Consider the following 14,749-nt stretch of genomic DNA (forward strand, 5'->3'; position numbering starts at 1 on the left):
AAACAACGGAAACCATGGTGGAAGTGATCTCATATACCATTTTACTATAAATCTCATTTTTGATATGCTTGATAAGTTTTATACCATAATCATACAATGAATCTGTTTATGCTATATTAATTTTCTCATTCTCGATATGCATAGAGTAAGGATACCAGCAGAGACTTTTGTACATGAATAGTTCAGATTGATTAGATCAGCCCTTAGTGTTCTCAGTCCACAGCCAAGTTTTCTATCAAAGACAAAAAAATTTCATAGAAGTTAGCTGTGTAATTTTTTTTCTTAAGAAATCAACATTTCCGTTTTTAACCATGCTATTTCAATAAATTCATTCTTCTAATTTTTATTTATTCGACAGATCAATATTTATAACAGTTTTTAAATATATAATGTCAGATTCAATTATTTCTACATCGCTATCACTATCTTCCAGCATTGCTATATTACACAGAAGGGGTGGAATACATTCAACCTCTGGTTTAAGTAATTGAACACCATCTTCATCATTTGTCGTTATAACGATCAAAGGGGACATGTCATCATATAACCGCTCGTCATCCTCGACACAGACTCGGCCCGAAGGCCCCCCCCCGTACCAAGTCCTCAGATGTATATGATAGTCCATCATCTGTATAATGAACTTCTAGCACGTCATCATCATCATCTGTACTTTCAATCTCGGGTTTCCACAAAAGAAGCTCCTCACTTTCCGTGAGCTCCCACTCGGTCCATACATCCTAAAAGATTGAGAACACCACGATCAAATACTAGAGTTTACGGTCAAAAACCTGTATTAGTTCAGATTTTACGAGAATAGTTTATTTTCGAACCAAAAAATGTATTTACAATATCTTTCTTACAAAAAACTAGAGTTCTGGTGCAGTGGTGAGTTGTAGTAGTAGTAGTAGTAGTTGAACTAAAAATAACGACACTATTAAAATTTTAGATGAATTTATCGCTCTTTGGGCAACTAAATACAGTAAAAACTTACACACACACACAAAAAAAACTTACACAAAAAAAACTAAAACACAAAAAAAAACTTACACGCAAAAAAAATTAAACACGCAAAAAAAAAACTTAAACAAGAACACAAAATTTAAACACACAAAAAATGAAACAGACAAAAAAACTTAATCATACAAAAAAATTAAACAAACAAACAAAAAATTACACACACACACAAGAACTTACACCCACAACGGCTAAGTATCTTAAAAGCTAGCTATTTTCTTGCGAGAACACAAAAAATCAGAAAAAATACTCATTGTTCCTTTAGTAGCCACACAATTAGACTAAAAATTACGATATTTATGCACAGTTTCAACTAACTACGGCTAAGTATCTTAAAAGGCGAGATATTTTTCTTGCGAGTAGTAAGAAAGACTTGCAAAAATATGATAATACTACTAGTACTAACAACTTATACAGGGTTCTGAAAGTGGAAGTTTATTAAATTATTAAGAAGGTTATCATTTCTTTGAAATATGCATTTACACAATAATTTCCATGTTATTGATTTTATATTAACGAAGAATTTAAATATAGCTTCAATTAACTATTTTTCACAATCAAACTACAAGATCACATTTTATTGAACAAGAGAAATGTATGGTCATATGATTTTATTGTAAAAGCCACTATACTTTATAAAATTCCCTTTTTCATGTTTCGTCTCCTTAACAATTCCTGAAAGCTTCAAATTAATATACCAAATCATACTTGACTTCGGGCTTCATTACGGAGTTCTGAAAGTAAAAGTAAAATCTTTAGTGAGAAATAATAATAAAATTTAAACTTACATTAAGATCAGCAGCTTGCATGATAGGTTCGGACATCGCTTGACGGGGGGTTGAGGCTTGTTGTGGCATTGACATGGAAGGGTAGGGATTCTCTTGATTGGTGGTCATGATAGGGCCAGAATATTTGATGACTGTTCCTCTTGAAGGGCCGGCGACTTCACCGTCCTGTATGCGGAGCATAGATGGGTTAGCATATCTCCTCTGAAAGTAAAAGTTTATTAAATTATTAAGAAGGCTATTATTTCTTTGAAATATGCATTTACACAGTAATTTTTATGTTTTGATTTTATATTAATGAAGAATTTAAACATAGCTCCAATTAGCTTTTTTTCAAAATCAAACTATGATATTACATTTCGCTGAACCAGAGAATTAGGTACAAAAACTTACACACGCAAAAAAAAAACTTACACGCACACACACAAAATTTACACACACAAAAACTTACACAGACAAAAAAACTTACACAGACAAAAAAAATTACACACACACACAAAAACTTACACACACACACAAAAACTTACACACACAACGGCTAAGTATGTTAAAGGCTAGCTATTTTCTTGCGAAAACACAAAAAAATCAGAAAAAATGCTCATTGTTCCTTTAGTAGCCACACAATTAGACTAAAAATTATGGTATTTATGCACAGTTTCAACTAACTACGGCTAAGTATCTTAAAATGCGAGGTATTTTTCTTGCGAGTAGTAAGAAAGGCTTGCAAAAATATGATAATACTACTAGTACTAACAACTTATACGGAGTTCTGAAAGTGGAAGTTTATTAGATTATTAAGAAGGCTATTATTTCTTTGAAATATGCATTTACAACAATTTCCATGTTTTTGATTTTATATTAACGTAGAATTTAAACATAGCTTCAATTAACTATTTTTCACAATCAAACTACAAGATTACATTTTATTGAACCAGAGAAATGTATGGTCATATGATTTTATTGTAAAAGCCACTATACTTTATAAAACTCCCTTTTTCATGTTTCGTCTCCTTAACAATTCCTGAAAGCTTCAAATTAATATACCAAATCATACTTGACTTCGGGCTTCATTACGGAGTTCTGAAAGTAAAAGTAAAATCTTTAGTGAGAAATAATAATAAAATTTAAACTTACATTAAGATCAGTAGCTTGCATGATAGGTTCGGACATCGCTTGACGGGGGCTTGAGGCTTGTTGTGGCATTGACATGGAAGGGTAGGGATTCTCTTGATTGGTGGTCATGATAGGGCCAGAATATTTGATGACTGTTCCTCTTGAAGGGCCGGCGACTTCACCGTCTTGTATGCGGAGCATAGATGGGTTAGCATATCTCCTCTGAAAGTAAAAGTTTATTAAATTATTAAGAAGGCTATTATTTCTTTGAAATATGCATTTAGACAGTAATTTTCATGTTTTGATTTTATATTAATGAAGAATTTAAACATAGCTCCAATTAGCTATTTTTCACAATCAAACTATGATATTACATTTCGCTGAACCAGAGAATTAGGTACAAAAACTTACACACGCAAAAAAAAACACTTACACACACACACAAAATTTACACACACAAAAACTTACACAGACAAAAAAACTTGCACAGACAAAAAAAATTACACACACACACAAAAACTTACACACACAACGGCTAAGTATGTTAAAGGCTAGCCTTTTTCTTGCGAAAACACAAAAAATAAGAAAAAATGCTCATTGTTCCTTTAGTAGCCACACAATTAGACTAAAAATTACGATATTTATGCACAGTTTCAACTAACTATGGCTCAGTATCTTAAAAGGCGAGAAATTTTTCTTGCGAGTAGTAAGAAAGGCTTGCAAAAATATGACAATACTACTAGTACTAACAACTTATACGGAGTTCTGAAAGTGGAAGTTTATTAAATTATTAAGAAGGCTATTATTTCTTTGAAATATGCATTTACACAACAATTTCCATGTTTTTGATTTTATATTAACGTGGAATTTAAACATAGCTTCAATTAACTATTTTTCACAATCAAACTACAAGATTACATTTTATTGAACCAGCGAAATGTATGGTCATATGATTTTATTGTAAAAGCCACTATACTTTATAAAATTCCCTTTTTCATGTTTCGTCTCCTTAACAATTTCTGAAAGTTTCAAATTAATATACCAAATCATACTTGACTTCGGGCTTCATTACGGAGTTCTGAAAGTAAAAGTAAAATCTTTAGTGAGAAATAATAATATAATTTAAACTTACATTAAGATCAGCAGCTTGCATGATAGGTTCGGACATCGCTTGACGGGGGGTTGAGGCTTGTTGTGGCATTGACATGGAAGGGTAGGGATTCTCTTGATTGGTGGTCATGACAGGGCCAGAATATTTGATGACTGTTCCTCTTGAAGGGCCGGCGACTTCACCGTCTTGTATGCGGAGCATAGATGGGTTAGCATATCTCCTCTGAAAGTAAAAGTTTATTAAATTATTAAGAAGGCTATTATTTCTTTGAAATATGCATTTACACAGTAATTTTCATGTTTTGATTTTATATTAATGAAGAATTTAAACATAGCTCCAATTAGCTTTTTTTCACAATCAAACTATAATATTACATTTCGCTGAACCAGAGAATTAGGTTTAGACTTTTCTTAAAAGCCTAAACAAAAACTGAAATTTTAAAACAGCAAAATTTTGGTAACATGAGTTAATTGATTAGGTTTAGAATTTTATCAAAAGCCTAAATGGGAAATTAAAATTATGCAAAACAAAAAAAATGTCACTAGCGTCATTAAATTAGTTACCATTAACTCAGGAGTTATTCAAACGGGATCACTTGCGTGAATACTAGACACTTTGTCCCCATTCCAGATCCGCCATTCAACTTCTCTCCAAATTCAGGGGTTTTATCCCGCCACCAGACACCAATTGTGGCAACTTCTACTGTAGCAACCAATAATTAGAACCCAAGCTCTAAAATTGGTCTCAATCAGAAACCCTTATCGCTATCTAAATTCACCAAGTGTAAAGATTTTCAAACAGAGGACTTTATTCTACAAAGTTCAGGGAAGGTCTGACAATTTCATACGAGCAAAAATTCATTCAATACGAAACTAGCCTATATTTAATTAAAGACGAACAGAAATAATAACGAATAATTGTTCAAACGTAAACTTATGTCCAATGACATACTAGTTAAAGTGACAAAAAACTTTTTCACAAGAGGACGTTTTCAACTAAAAGTAGAGCGAGGGTTGAGGCGGGGACAGCCCCATTCATATACAGAATAATTTTTGTTCGTCTTAAGTTTTAGTGTTGCTTCTTACTTCCAACTGAAAACTTATTTTTTAATTTGATGTTTTACCTTTTTCAAATCATGCCATAAATATCCGTTTGAATAGACCCTCTCTTATCAGTTTAATTTGATTTGAGTACTGGTTCGATTCGAACAGCAAACATTCTTTCTAGCCTTTAGACTTTTTAAGCATAGTAAACTTGATTACGGTATGTAATTTGTAGGGACTAATTCATTTTAAATATTTGCAATTGGAATAAAAAGCAAATTCTGTGGGAGCATACTAGCTAGCACAGATCCAGATGGGCTGAATTCATATTTTAGAGTCGAAAAGTGCACACAAAAAGCAATTTTTTCACAAGAGAACATTTTCAACTAAAAGTAGAGTCAGGGTGTGATAAACCTATTAGAGTGAAAAAACTTTTTCTCCACAAGAGGACATTTTTCAACTAAAAGTAAAGAGCTACTAGACTAAATCAAAAATCAGTAGAAATAATAACGAATAATTGTTCAAACTTATATTTTCTGTAAAGTTATGTCTAGCGATAAACTTGTTAGAGTGACCAAGAGGACATTTTCAACTAAAAGTAAAGAGCTACTAGACTAAATCAAAGGTGAGTAGAAATAATAACGAATAATTGCTCAAACTTAAATTTTCTGTAAAGTTATGTATAGAGATAAACTCTTTAGAGTAACAAAAAACTTTTTCACACAAGAGGACACTTTTCAACTAAAAGTAAAGAGCTACCAGACTAAATCAAAGATATGATGAAATAATAATGAATAATTGCTCAAACTTAAATTTTCTGTAAAGTTATGTTTAGCGATAAATTTATTAGAGCGACAAAAACTCTTTCCCACAAGACGACACTTTTCAACTAAAAGTAAAGAGCTACTAGACCTAATCAAAGATGTGCAGAAATAATAACGAATAATTGCTCAAACTTAAATTTTCTGTAAAGTTATGTTTAGAGATAAACTAATTAGAGTGACAAAAAACTTTTTTTCACAAGAGAACATTTTCAATTAAAAGTAGAGCGAGGGTTGAGGCGGGGACAGCCCCATTCATATACAGAATAATTTTTGTCGGCTTAAGTTTTAGTGTTGCTTCTTACTTCCAACTGAAAACTTATTTTTTAATTTCATGTTTTACCCTTTTCAAATCATGCCATAAATATCTGTTTGAATAGACCCTCTCTTATCAGTTTAATTCGATTTGACCCAATATTTTCATTGTAGTTTGTATATTTTATTTAGAAAACACATCGAAAAGACACATCAAGAGCTAAATTTGTGAGTTTTTTTTCACTGACAATTCCTCTTTTTTTGCCAAGCCTTAACCTTCCTAATTGAAAAATATGAATTATAATCAAGGAACATAGTTCATCATATTTTACATATTTTTGGATGGAAAACACACTGAAAAGACTTATTATTTGAACTTACATCAAACGTTGGCGGGCTTACATTTGAAGAACCTTCCATTATTTTCTATCTTGTCCTATATTTCAGCCTATACTGACTTTTAAACCTTTCAAAGCCCTAAAATATACTAACCTAACGGTTATTTGTTTACGAAATCGTGCAAACTGTTGATTTTAGAACAATAATTACCTTTCTATATATCACTTAACACTCACTAGAATTGCCACTTATCACTCACGGAGAATGGATTCAAAACAATACTTCTTACATCACATAGACTAATTGCGTCAAACGAGACATCTTCAATGCAGATTAATTAATTGTTACGTTCGATTTTGTTTTGGACATAGGAAAGCATCGATGGGAGTGAGAATTTCTGTAACACTATCAAAGATTGATCAACTCTGTGATTTCACACTTCTTGTTCATTCATAAAAAAAAAAGAAGAAAAATTGATAAACGATATTTTGTAATATATCCCAAACTCAAAGCTATTACAACTTAAATGATGCAAGGGGAGGGAAACTCAGGCTATAAGAATATCATGGATCAATTATTTTACATTATCCAAGTACTCACAGAAGGAGTCGTCACAGAAACTTTGAAAAGGACTCATTTGATTGGGAATTAAACTGGCTAGCACCCAATTCACAGGAGGGAGCGTGAAAACTATGGTTTTTAACTTTGATATGCAAGACTAGAAAGAAAAGTTTAGTTAGGTTAGGTTAGATTATGTTAGGTTAGGTTAATTTAGGTTAGGCTAGGTTAGCCTACGTACACGCGCGTGTACGTAGGCTAACCTAGCCTAACCTAAATTAACCTAACCTAACATAATCTAACCTAACCTAACTAAACTTTTCTTTGAAAAGGGTAAAACATTTATGATTTGAAAAGGGTAAAACATCAAATTAAAAAGTAAGTTTTCAGTTGGAAGTAAGAAGCAACACTAAAACTTAAGCCGACAAAAATTATTCTGTATATGAATGGGGCTGTCCCCGCCTCAACCCTCGCTCTACTTTTAGTTGAAAATGTTCTCTTGTGAAAAAAAGTTTTTGTCACTCTAACAAGTTTATCTCTATACATAACTTTACAGAAAATTTAAGTTTGAACAATTATTCGTTATTATTTCAGCACATCTTTAATTTGGTCTAGCAGATCTGTAATTTTAGTTGATAAGTATCCTCTTGTTGGAAAGAGTTTTGTAACTAAGAAGTTTTTAGTTAAACACAACTTTAAAAAAAATTTAGTTTTTTATAATTATTCGTTATTATTTAAGCATATCTATTATTTAGTATGGTATCTCTTTAATTTTAGTTGAAAAGTGTCCTCTTGTGGGAAAAAGCTTTTTTTAACTCAAAATAGTTTATCACTATAAATAAATTTAAAGAAAATTAAAGTTTGAGCAATTATTCGTTATTATTTCTACTCACCTTTGATTTAGTCTAGTAGGTCTTTACTTTTAGTTGAAAATGTCCTCTTGTGGAAAAAAAGTTTTTGTCACTCTAACAAGTTTATCGCTAGACATAACTTTACAGACAATATAAGTTTGAACAATTATTCGTTATTATTTCTACTCATTTTTGATTTAGTCTAGTAGCTCTTTACTTTTAGTTGAAAAATGTCCTCTTGTGGAGAAAAAGTTTTTGTCACTCTAATAGGTTTATCACACCCTGACTCTACTTTTAGTTGAAAATGTTCTCTTGTGAAAAAATTGCTTTTTGTGTGCACTTTTTGACTCTAAAATGTGAATTCAGCCCATCTGGATCTGTGCTAGCTAGTATGCTCCCACAGAATTTGCTTTTTATTCCAATTGCAAATATTTAAAATGAATTAATCCCTACAAATTACATACCGTAATCAAGTTTACTATGCTTGAAAAGTCTAAAGGGTAGAAAGAATGTTTGCTGTTCGAATCGAACCAGTACTCAAATCAAATTAAACTGATAAGAGAGGGTCTATTCAAACGGATATTTATAGAATGATTTGAAAAAAAGGTAAAACATCAAATTAAAAAATAAGTTTTCAGTTGGAAGTAAGAAGCAACACTAAAACTTAAGACGAACAAAAATTATTCTGTATATGAATGGGGCTGTCCCCGCCTCAACCCTCGTTCTACTTTTAGTTGAAAATGTCCTCTTGTGAAAAAGTTTTTTGTCACTTTAACTAGTATGTCATTGGACATAAGTTTACGTTTGAACAATTATTCGTTATTATTTCCGTTCATCTTTGATTAAATATAGGCTAGTTTCGTATTGAATGAATTTTTGCTCATATGAAATTGTCAGACCTTCCCTGAACTTTGTAGAATAAAGACCTCTGTTTGAAAATCTTTACACTTGGTGAATTTAGACAGCGATAAGGGTTTCTGATTGAGACCAATTTTAGAGCTTGGGTTCTAATTATTGGTTGCTGCAGTAGAAGTTGCCACAATTGGTGTCTGGTGGCGGGATAAGACCCTGAATTTGGAGAGAAGTTGAATGACGGATCTGGAATGGGGACAAAGTGTCTAGTATTCACGCAAGTGATCCCGTTTGAATAACTCCTGAGTTAATGGTAACTAATTTAATGACGCTAGTGACATTTTTTTTGTTTTGCATAATTTTAATTTCCCATTTAGGCTTTTGATAAAATTCTAAACCTAATCAATTAACTCATGTTACCGAAATTTTGCTGTTTTACAATTTCAGTTTTTGTTTAGGCTTTTAAGAAAAGTCTAAACCTAATTCTCTGGTTCAGCGAAATGTAATATCATAGTTTGATTGTGAAAAAAAGCTAATTGAAGCTATGTTTAAATTCTTCATTAATATAAAATTAAAACATAAAAATTACTGTCTAAATGCATATTTCAAAGAAATAATAGCCTTCTTAATAATTTAATAAACTTTTACTTTCAGAGGAGATATGCTAACCCATCTATGCTCCGCATACAAGACGGTGAAGTCGCCGGCCCTTCAAGAGGAACAGTCATCAAATTTTCTGGCCCTATCATGACCACCAATCAAGAGAATCCCTACCCATCCATGTCAATGCCACAACAAGCCTCAACCCCCCGTCAAGCGATGTCCGAACCTATCATGCAAGCTGCTGATCTTAATGTAAGTTTAAATTTTATAATTATTTCTCACTAAAGATTTTACTTTTACTTTCAGAACTCCGTAATGAAGCCCGAAGTCAAGTATGATTTGGTATATTAATTTGAAACTTTCAGGAATTGTTAAGGAGACGAAACATGAAAAAGGGAATTTTATAAAGTATAGTGGCTTTTACAATAAAATCATATGACCATACAATTCTCTGGTTCAATAAAATGCAATCTTGTAGTTTGATTGTAAAAAATAGTTAATTGAAGCTATGTTTAAATTCTACGTTAATATAAAATCAAAAACATGGAAATTGCTGTGTAAATGCATATTTCAAAGAAATAATAGCTTTCTTAATAATTTAATAAACTTCCACTTTCAGAACTCCGTATAAGTTGTTAGTACTAGTAGTATTATCATATTTTTGCAAGCCTTTCTTACTACTCGCAAGAAAAATATCTCGCCTTTTAAGATACTTAGCCGTAGTTAGTTGAAACTCTGCATAAATATTGTAATTTTTAGTTTAATTGTGTGGCTACTAAGGGAACAATGAGCATTTTTTCTGATTTTTTGTGTTTTCGCAAGAAAATAGCTAGCCTTTAACATACTTAGCCGTTGTGTGTGTAAGTTTTTGTGTGTGTGTGTAAGTTTTTGTGTGTGTGTGTAATTTTTTTTGTCTGTGAAAGTTTTTTTGTCTGTTTAAGTTTTTGTGTGTGTAAATTTTGTGTGTGTGTGTAAGTTTTTTTTTTGGCGTGTGTAAGTTTTTGTACCTAATTCTCTGGTTCAGCGAAATGTAATATCATAGTTTGATTGTGAAAAATAGCTAATTGGAGCTATGTTTAAATTCTTCATTAATATAAAATCAAAGCATGAAAATTACTGTCTAAATGCATATTTCAAAGAAATAATAGCCTTCTTAATAATTTAATAAACTTTTACTTTCAGAGGAGATATGCTAACCCATCTATGCTCCGCATACAAGACGGTGAAGTCACCGGCCCTTCAAGAGGAACAGTCATCAAATATTCTGGCCCTATCATGACCACCAATCAAGAGAATCCCTACCCTTCCATGTCAATACCACAACAAGCCTCAACCTCCCGTCAAGCGATGTCCGAACCTATCATGCAAGCTGCTGATCTTAATGTAAGTTTAAATTTTATTATTATTTCTCACTAAAGATTTTACTTTTACTTTCAGAACTCTGTAATGAAGCCCGAAGTCAAGTATGATTTGGTATATTAATTTGAAACTTTCAGGAATTGTTAAGGAGACGAAACATGAAAAAGGGAATTTTATAAAGTATAGTGGCTTTTACAATAAAATCATATGACCATACATTTCTCTGGTTCAATAAAATGTAATCTTGTAGTTTGATTGTGAAAAATAGTTAATTGAAGCTATGTTTAAATTATACTTTAATATAAAATCAAAAACATGGAAATTTTTGTGTAAATACATATTTCAAAGAAATAATAGCCTTCTTAATAATTTAATAAACTTCCACTTTCAGAACTCCGTATAAGTTGTTAGTACTAGTAGTATTATCATATTTTTGCAAGCCTTTCTTACTACTCGCAAGAAAAATATCTCGCCTTTTAAGATACTTAGCCGTAGTTAGTTGAAATTGTGCATAAATATCGTAATTTTTAGTCTAATTGTGTGGCTACTAAAGGAACAATGAGCATTTTTTCTGTTTTTTTGTGTTTTCGCAAGAAAATAGCTAGCCTTTAACATACTTAGCCGTTGTGTGTGTAAGTTTTTGTGTGTGTGTGTAAGTTTTTGTGTGTGTGTGTAATTGTTTTTGTCTGTGCAAGTTTTTTTGTCTGTGTAAGTTTTTGTGTGCGTAAATTTTTGTGTGTGTGTGTAAGTTTTTTTTTTTGCGGGTGTAATTTTTTGTACCTAATTCTCTGGTTCAGCGAAATGTAATATCATAGTTTGATTGTGAAAAATAGCTAATTGGAGCTATGTTTAAATTCTTCATTAATATAAAATCAAACCATGAAAATTACTGTGTAAATGCGTATTTCAAAGAAATAATAGCCTTCTTAATAATTTAATAAACTTTTGCTTTCAGATGAGATATGCTAACCCATCTATACTCCGCATACAAGACGATGAAGTCGCCGGCCCTTCAAGAGGACTAGTCATCAAATATTCTGGCCCTATCATGACCCACAATCAAGAGAATCCATACCCATCCCCGTCAATGCCACAACAAGCCTCAACCTCCCGTCAAGCGATGTCCGAACCTATCAACCTATCATGCAAGCTGCTGATCTTAATGTAAGTTTAAATTTTATTATTATTTCTCACTAAAGATTTTACTTTTACTTTCAGAACTCCGTAATGAAGCCCGAAGTCAAGTATGATTTGGTATATCAATTTGAAACTTTCAGGAATTGTTAAGGAGACGAAACATGAAAAAGGGAATTTTATAAAGTATAGTGGCTTTTACAATAAAATCATATGACCATACATTTCTCTGGTTCAATAAAATGTAATCTTGTAGTTTGATTGTAAAAAATAGTTAATTGAAGCTATGTTTAAATTCTACGTTAATATAAAATCAAAAACATGGAAATTGTTGTGTAAATGCATATTTCAAAGAAATAATAGCCTTCTTAATAATTTAATAAACTTCCACTTTCAGAACTCCGTTTAAGTTGTTAGTACTAGTAGTATTATCATATTTTTGCAAGCCTTTCTTACTACTTGCAAGAAAAATACCTCGCCTTTTAAGATACTTAGTCGTAGTTAGTTTAAACAGCGCATAAATTTCATAACTTTTACTGTAATCGCGTCGGTACTGAAGCAACAATGTACTTTTTGTCTGATTTTTTTGTGTTTTCGTAGGGAAATAGCTCGCTTTTAACATACTTATACGTCGCGTTTGTAAGTTTTTGTGTGTGTGTGTAAATTTGTGTGTGTGTGTGTAAGTTTTTTGTCTGTGTAAGTTTTTTTGTCTGTGTAAGTTTTTGTGTGTGTAAATTTTGTGTCTGTGTGTAAGTTTTTTTGCGTGTGTAAGTTTTTGTGCGTGTAAGTTTTTGTGTGTGTGTAAGTTTTTTTTGTGTAAGTTTTTTTTTGTGTGTGTGTAAGTTTTTACTGTATTTAGTTGCCCAAAGAGCGATAAATTCATCTAAAATTTTAATAGTGTCGTTATTTTTAGTTCAAATACAACTACTAATACTACATCTCACCAAAGCACCACAAATCTAGTTTTTTTTAATAAAATTATTGTAAATACATTTTTTGGTTCGAAAATAAACTATTCTCGTAAAATCTGAACTAATAAAGGTTTTTGACCGTAAACTCTAGCATTTGATCGTGGTGTTCTCAATCTTTTAGGATGTATGGACCGAGTGGGAGCTCACGGAAAGTGAGGAGCTTCTTTTGTGTAAACCCGAGATTGAAAGTACGGATGATGATGATGACGTGCTAGAAGTTCATTATACAGATGATGGACTATCATATACATCTGAGGACTTGGTACGGCGGGGGGCCTTCGGGCCGAGTCTGTGTCGAGGATGACGAGCGGTTATATGATGACATGCCCCCTATGATCGTTATAACGACAAATGATGAAGATGGTGTTCAATTACTTAAACCAGAGGTTGAATGTATGCAACCCCCTCTGTGTAATATAGCAATGCTGGAAGATAGTGATAGCGATGTAGAAATAATTGAACCTGACATTATATATTTAAAAACTGTTATAAATATTGATCTGTCGAATAAATAAAAATTAGAAGAATGAATTTATTTAAATAGCATGGTTAAAAACGGAAATGTTGATTTCTTAAGAAAAAAAAATTACACAGCTAACTTCTACGAAATATTTTTGTCTTTGATAGAAAACTTGGCTGTGGACTGAGAACACTAAGGGGTGATCTAATGAATCTGAACTATTCATGTACAGAAGTCTCTGCTGGTATCCTTACTCTATGCATATCGAGTATGAGAAAATTAAAATAGCATAAACAAATCTATTGTATGATTATGGTATAAAACTTATCAAGCATATCAAAAATGAGATTTATCGTAAAATGGTATATGAGAACACTTCCACCACGGTTTCCGTTGTTTAAAATCCTTTTCGTAGAATGAGCTCTTATGCTGTCTCTTAAAGGGACACTTTTTCTCTTCTCTTGGAGCATAATCATCATAATAATCCGAGTTATATCTTGCACTATACACATTTTTCTTTGGGTTTTCACTGCTGTCTTTTACGCTATGGAGAAAGCCCTCTTTTACCAGTCTCTTATTTTGATCTTCCTTTTCTATCATATCAATCCTTCTTTTATATGAGCTTACTTGCAATCGGTATAAATTTCTCTCCATGTCACATATAATTTTTCTTCTCGTTTCCTCCAGATTCTTCTCATCTGTCTCTGCCTCTATACTGTCTAAACATTCAGTAGGTTCATGTGAATACTCAAAATCATGAAAATGTCCTTTACAAATAGAACAGTTGCAATAAAAGGATATTTCTAACTCAACTTGTTCACTCATGTTATTACACTGCTAACTGAAAACTTAGTGGATTCTATTCACAGACTAATAAAACTATAGCAAAAATCCTTTCCTTATATTCACTCCGCCGCTAATATGTAAGCAAGCCCTCTGATTGGCTGAGAAGGAAACACGTGATCTAACTGTTTCCCGGAAACTCATAACATTTGGGGCGAACAACAAATATTGGAAACACGCGATCTAACTGTTTCCCGGAAACTCATAACATTTGCCTCGAACAACAACAGGAAGGAAGTGTCATTAACTTTGCCCGGAAACAACAACAACATTGACCTTGGCAATCGCTGAGAGCGTGCCCAAAACAACAAAAACAATATTGACCCCATTAACCACGTGTTCTCCCTAATGACTCTATCACGTGTCCAAAACAACAACCACAACATTGACCTTGGCATTCACTGAGAGCGTGTCCAAAACAACAACAATAACATTGACTCCATTAATCATGTGTTCTCCCTAATGACTCTATCGCGTGCCCAAAACACACCTGGAGAAAAAGGTCATTGACCCTGTCCTCTTTAAATTATGTAAAAAAGTTGTAGGTGGCAGCAGGGGTGGGCAATGGGACCTCCTGAGGCATCTCTACTCATGAGATGCAAAAGAAAGCAACCTCCTAACACTGGAGATGATGCAG

General features: G+C 32.4%; 2 protein-coding genes across 2 annotated transcripts in view; one reads left to right on the forward strand and one right to left on the reverse strand.

Annotated features, from left to right (window-relative positions):
- The window catches only part of LOC148942465 (uncharacterized), a 24,998-nt gene extending 20,758 nt beyond the window's left edge, over nucleotides 1–4,240 (reverse strand). Inside the window, exons 1-4 of the mRNA XM_089102716.1 lie at nucleotides 4,045–4,240; nucleotides 2,934–3,134; nucleotides 1,803–2,003; nucleotides 597–737 (exon numbers count right to left, since the gene is read on the reverse strand). Coding sequence (XP_088958842.1) covers nucleotides 597–737; nucleotides 1,803–2,003; nucleotides 2,934–3,134; nucleotides 4,045–4,224 — 723 coding nt within the window. The 5' untranslated portion in view covers nucleotides 4,225–4,240. The remainder of the gene's footprint in view (nucleotides 1–596; nucleotides 738–1,802; nucleotides 2,004–2,933; nucleotides 3,135–4,044) is intronic.
- Nucleotides 4,241–7,046: 2,806 nt separating this feature from the next.
- On the forward strand, nucleotides 7,047–13,113 carry LOC148942466 (uncharacterized). The gene is made up of 4 exons (XM_089102717.1): nucleotides 7,047–7,073; nucleotides 9,397–9,597; nucleotides 10,528–10,728; nucleotides 12,931–13,113. Exons 1-4 carry the CDS (start codon nucleotides 7,047–7,049, stop codon nucleotides 13,111–13,113), a joined length of 612 nt encoding a protein of 203 aa, XP_088958843.1.
- The last annotated feature ends 1,636 nt before the right edge of the window (nucleotides 13,114–14,749 follow it).

This window comes from Artemia sp. Qi Xiang Cuo, chromosome 16 (assembly GCF_049724085.1).
Source record: "Artemia sp. Qi Xiang Cuo chromosome 16, ASM4972408v1, whole genome shotgun sequence".
In the NCBI taxonomy this organism is placed as follows: domain Eukaryota; kingdom Metazoa; phylum Arthropoda; class Branchiopoda; order Anostraca; family Artemiidae; genus Artemia; species Artemia sp. Qi Xiang Cuo.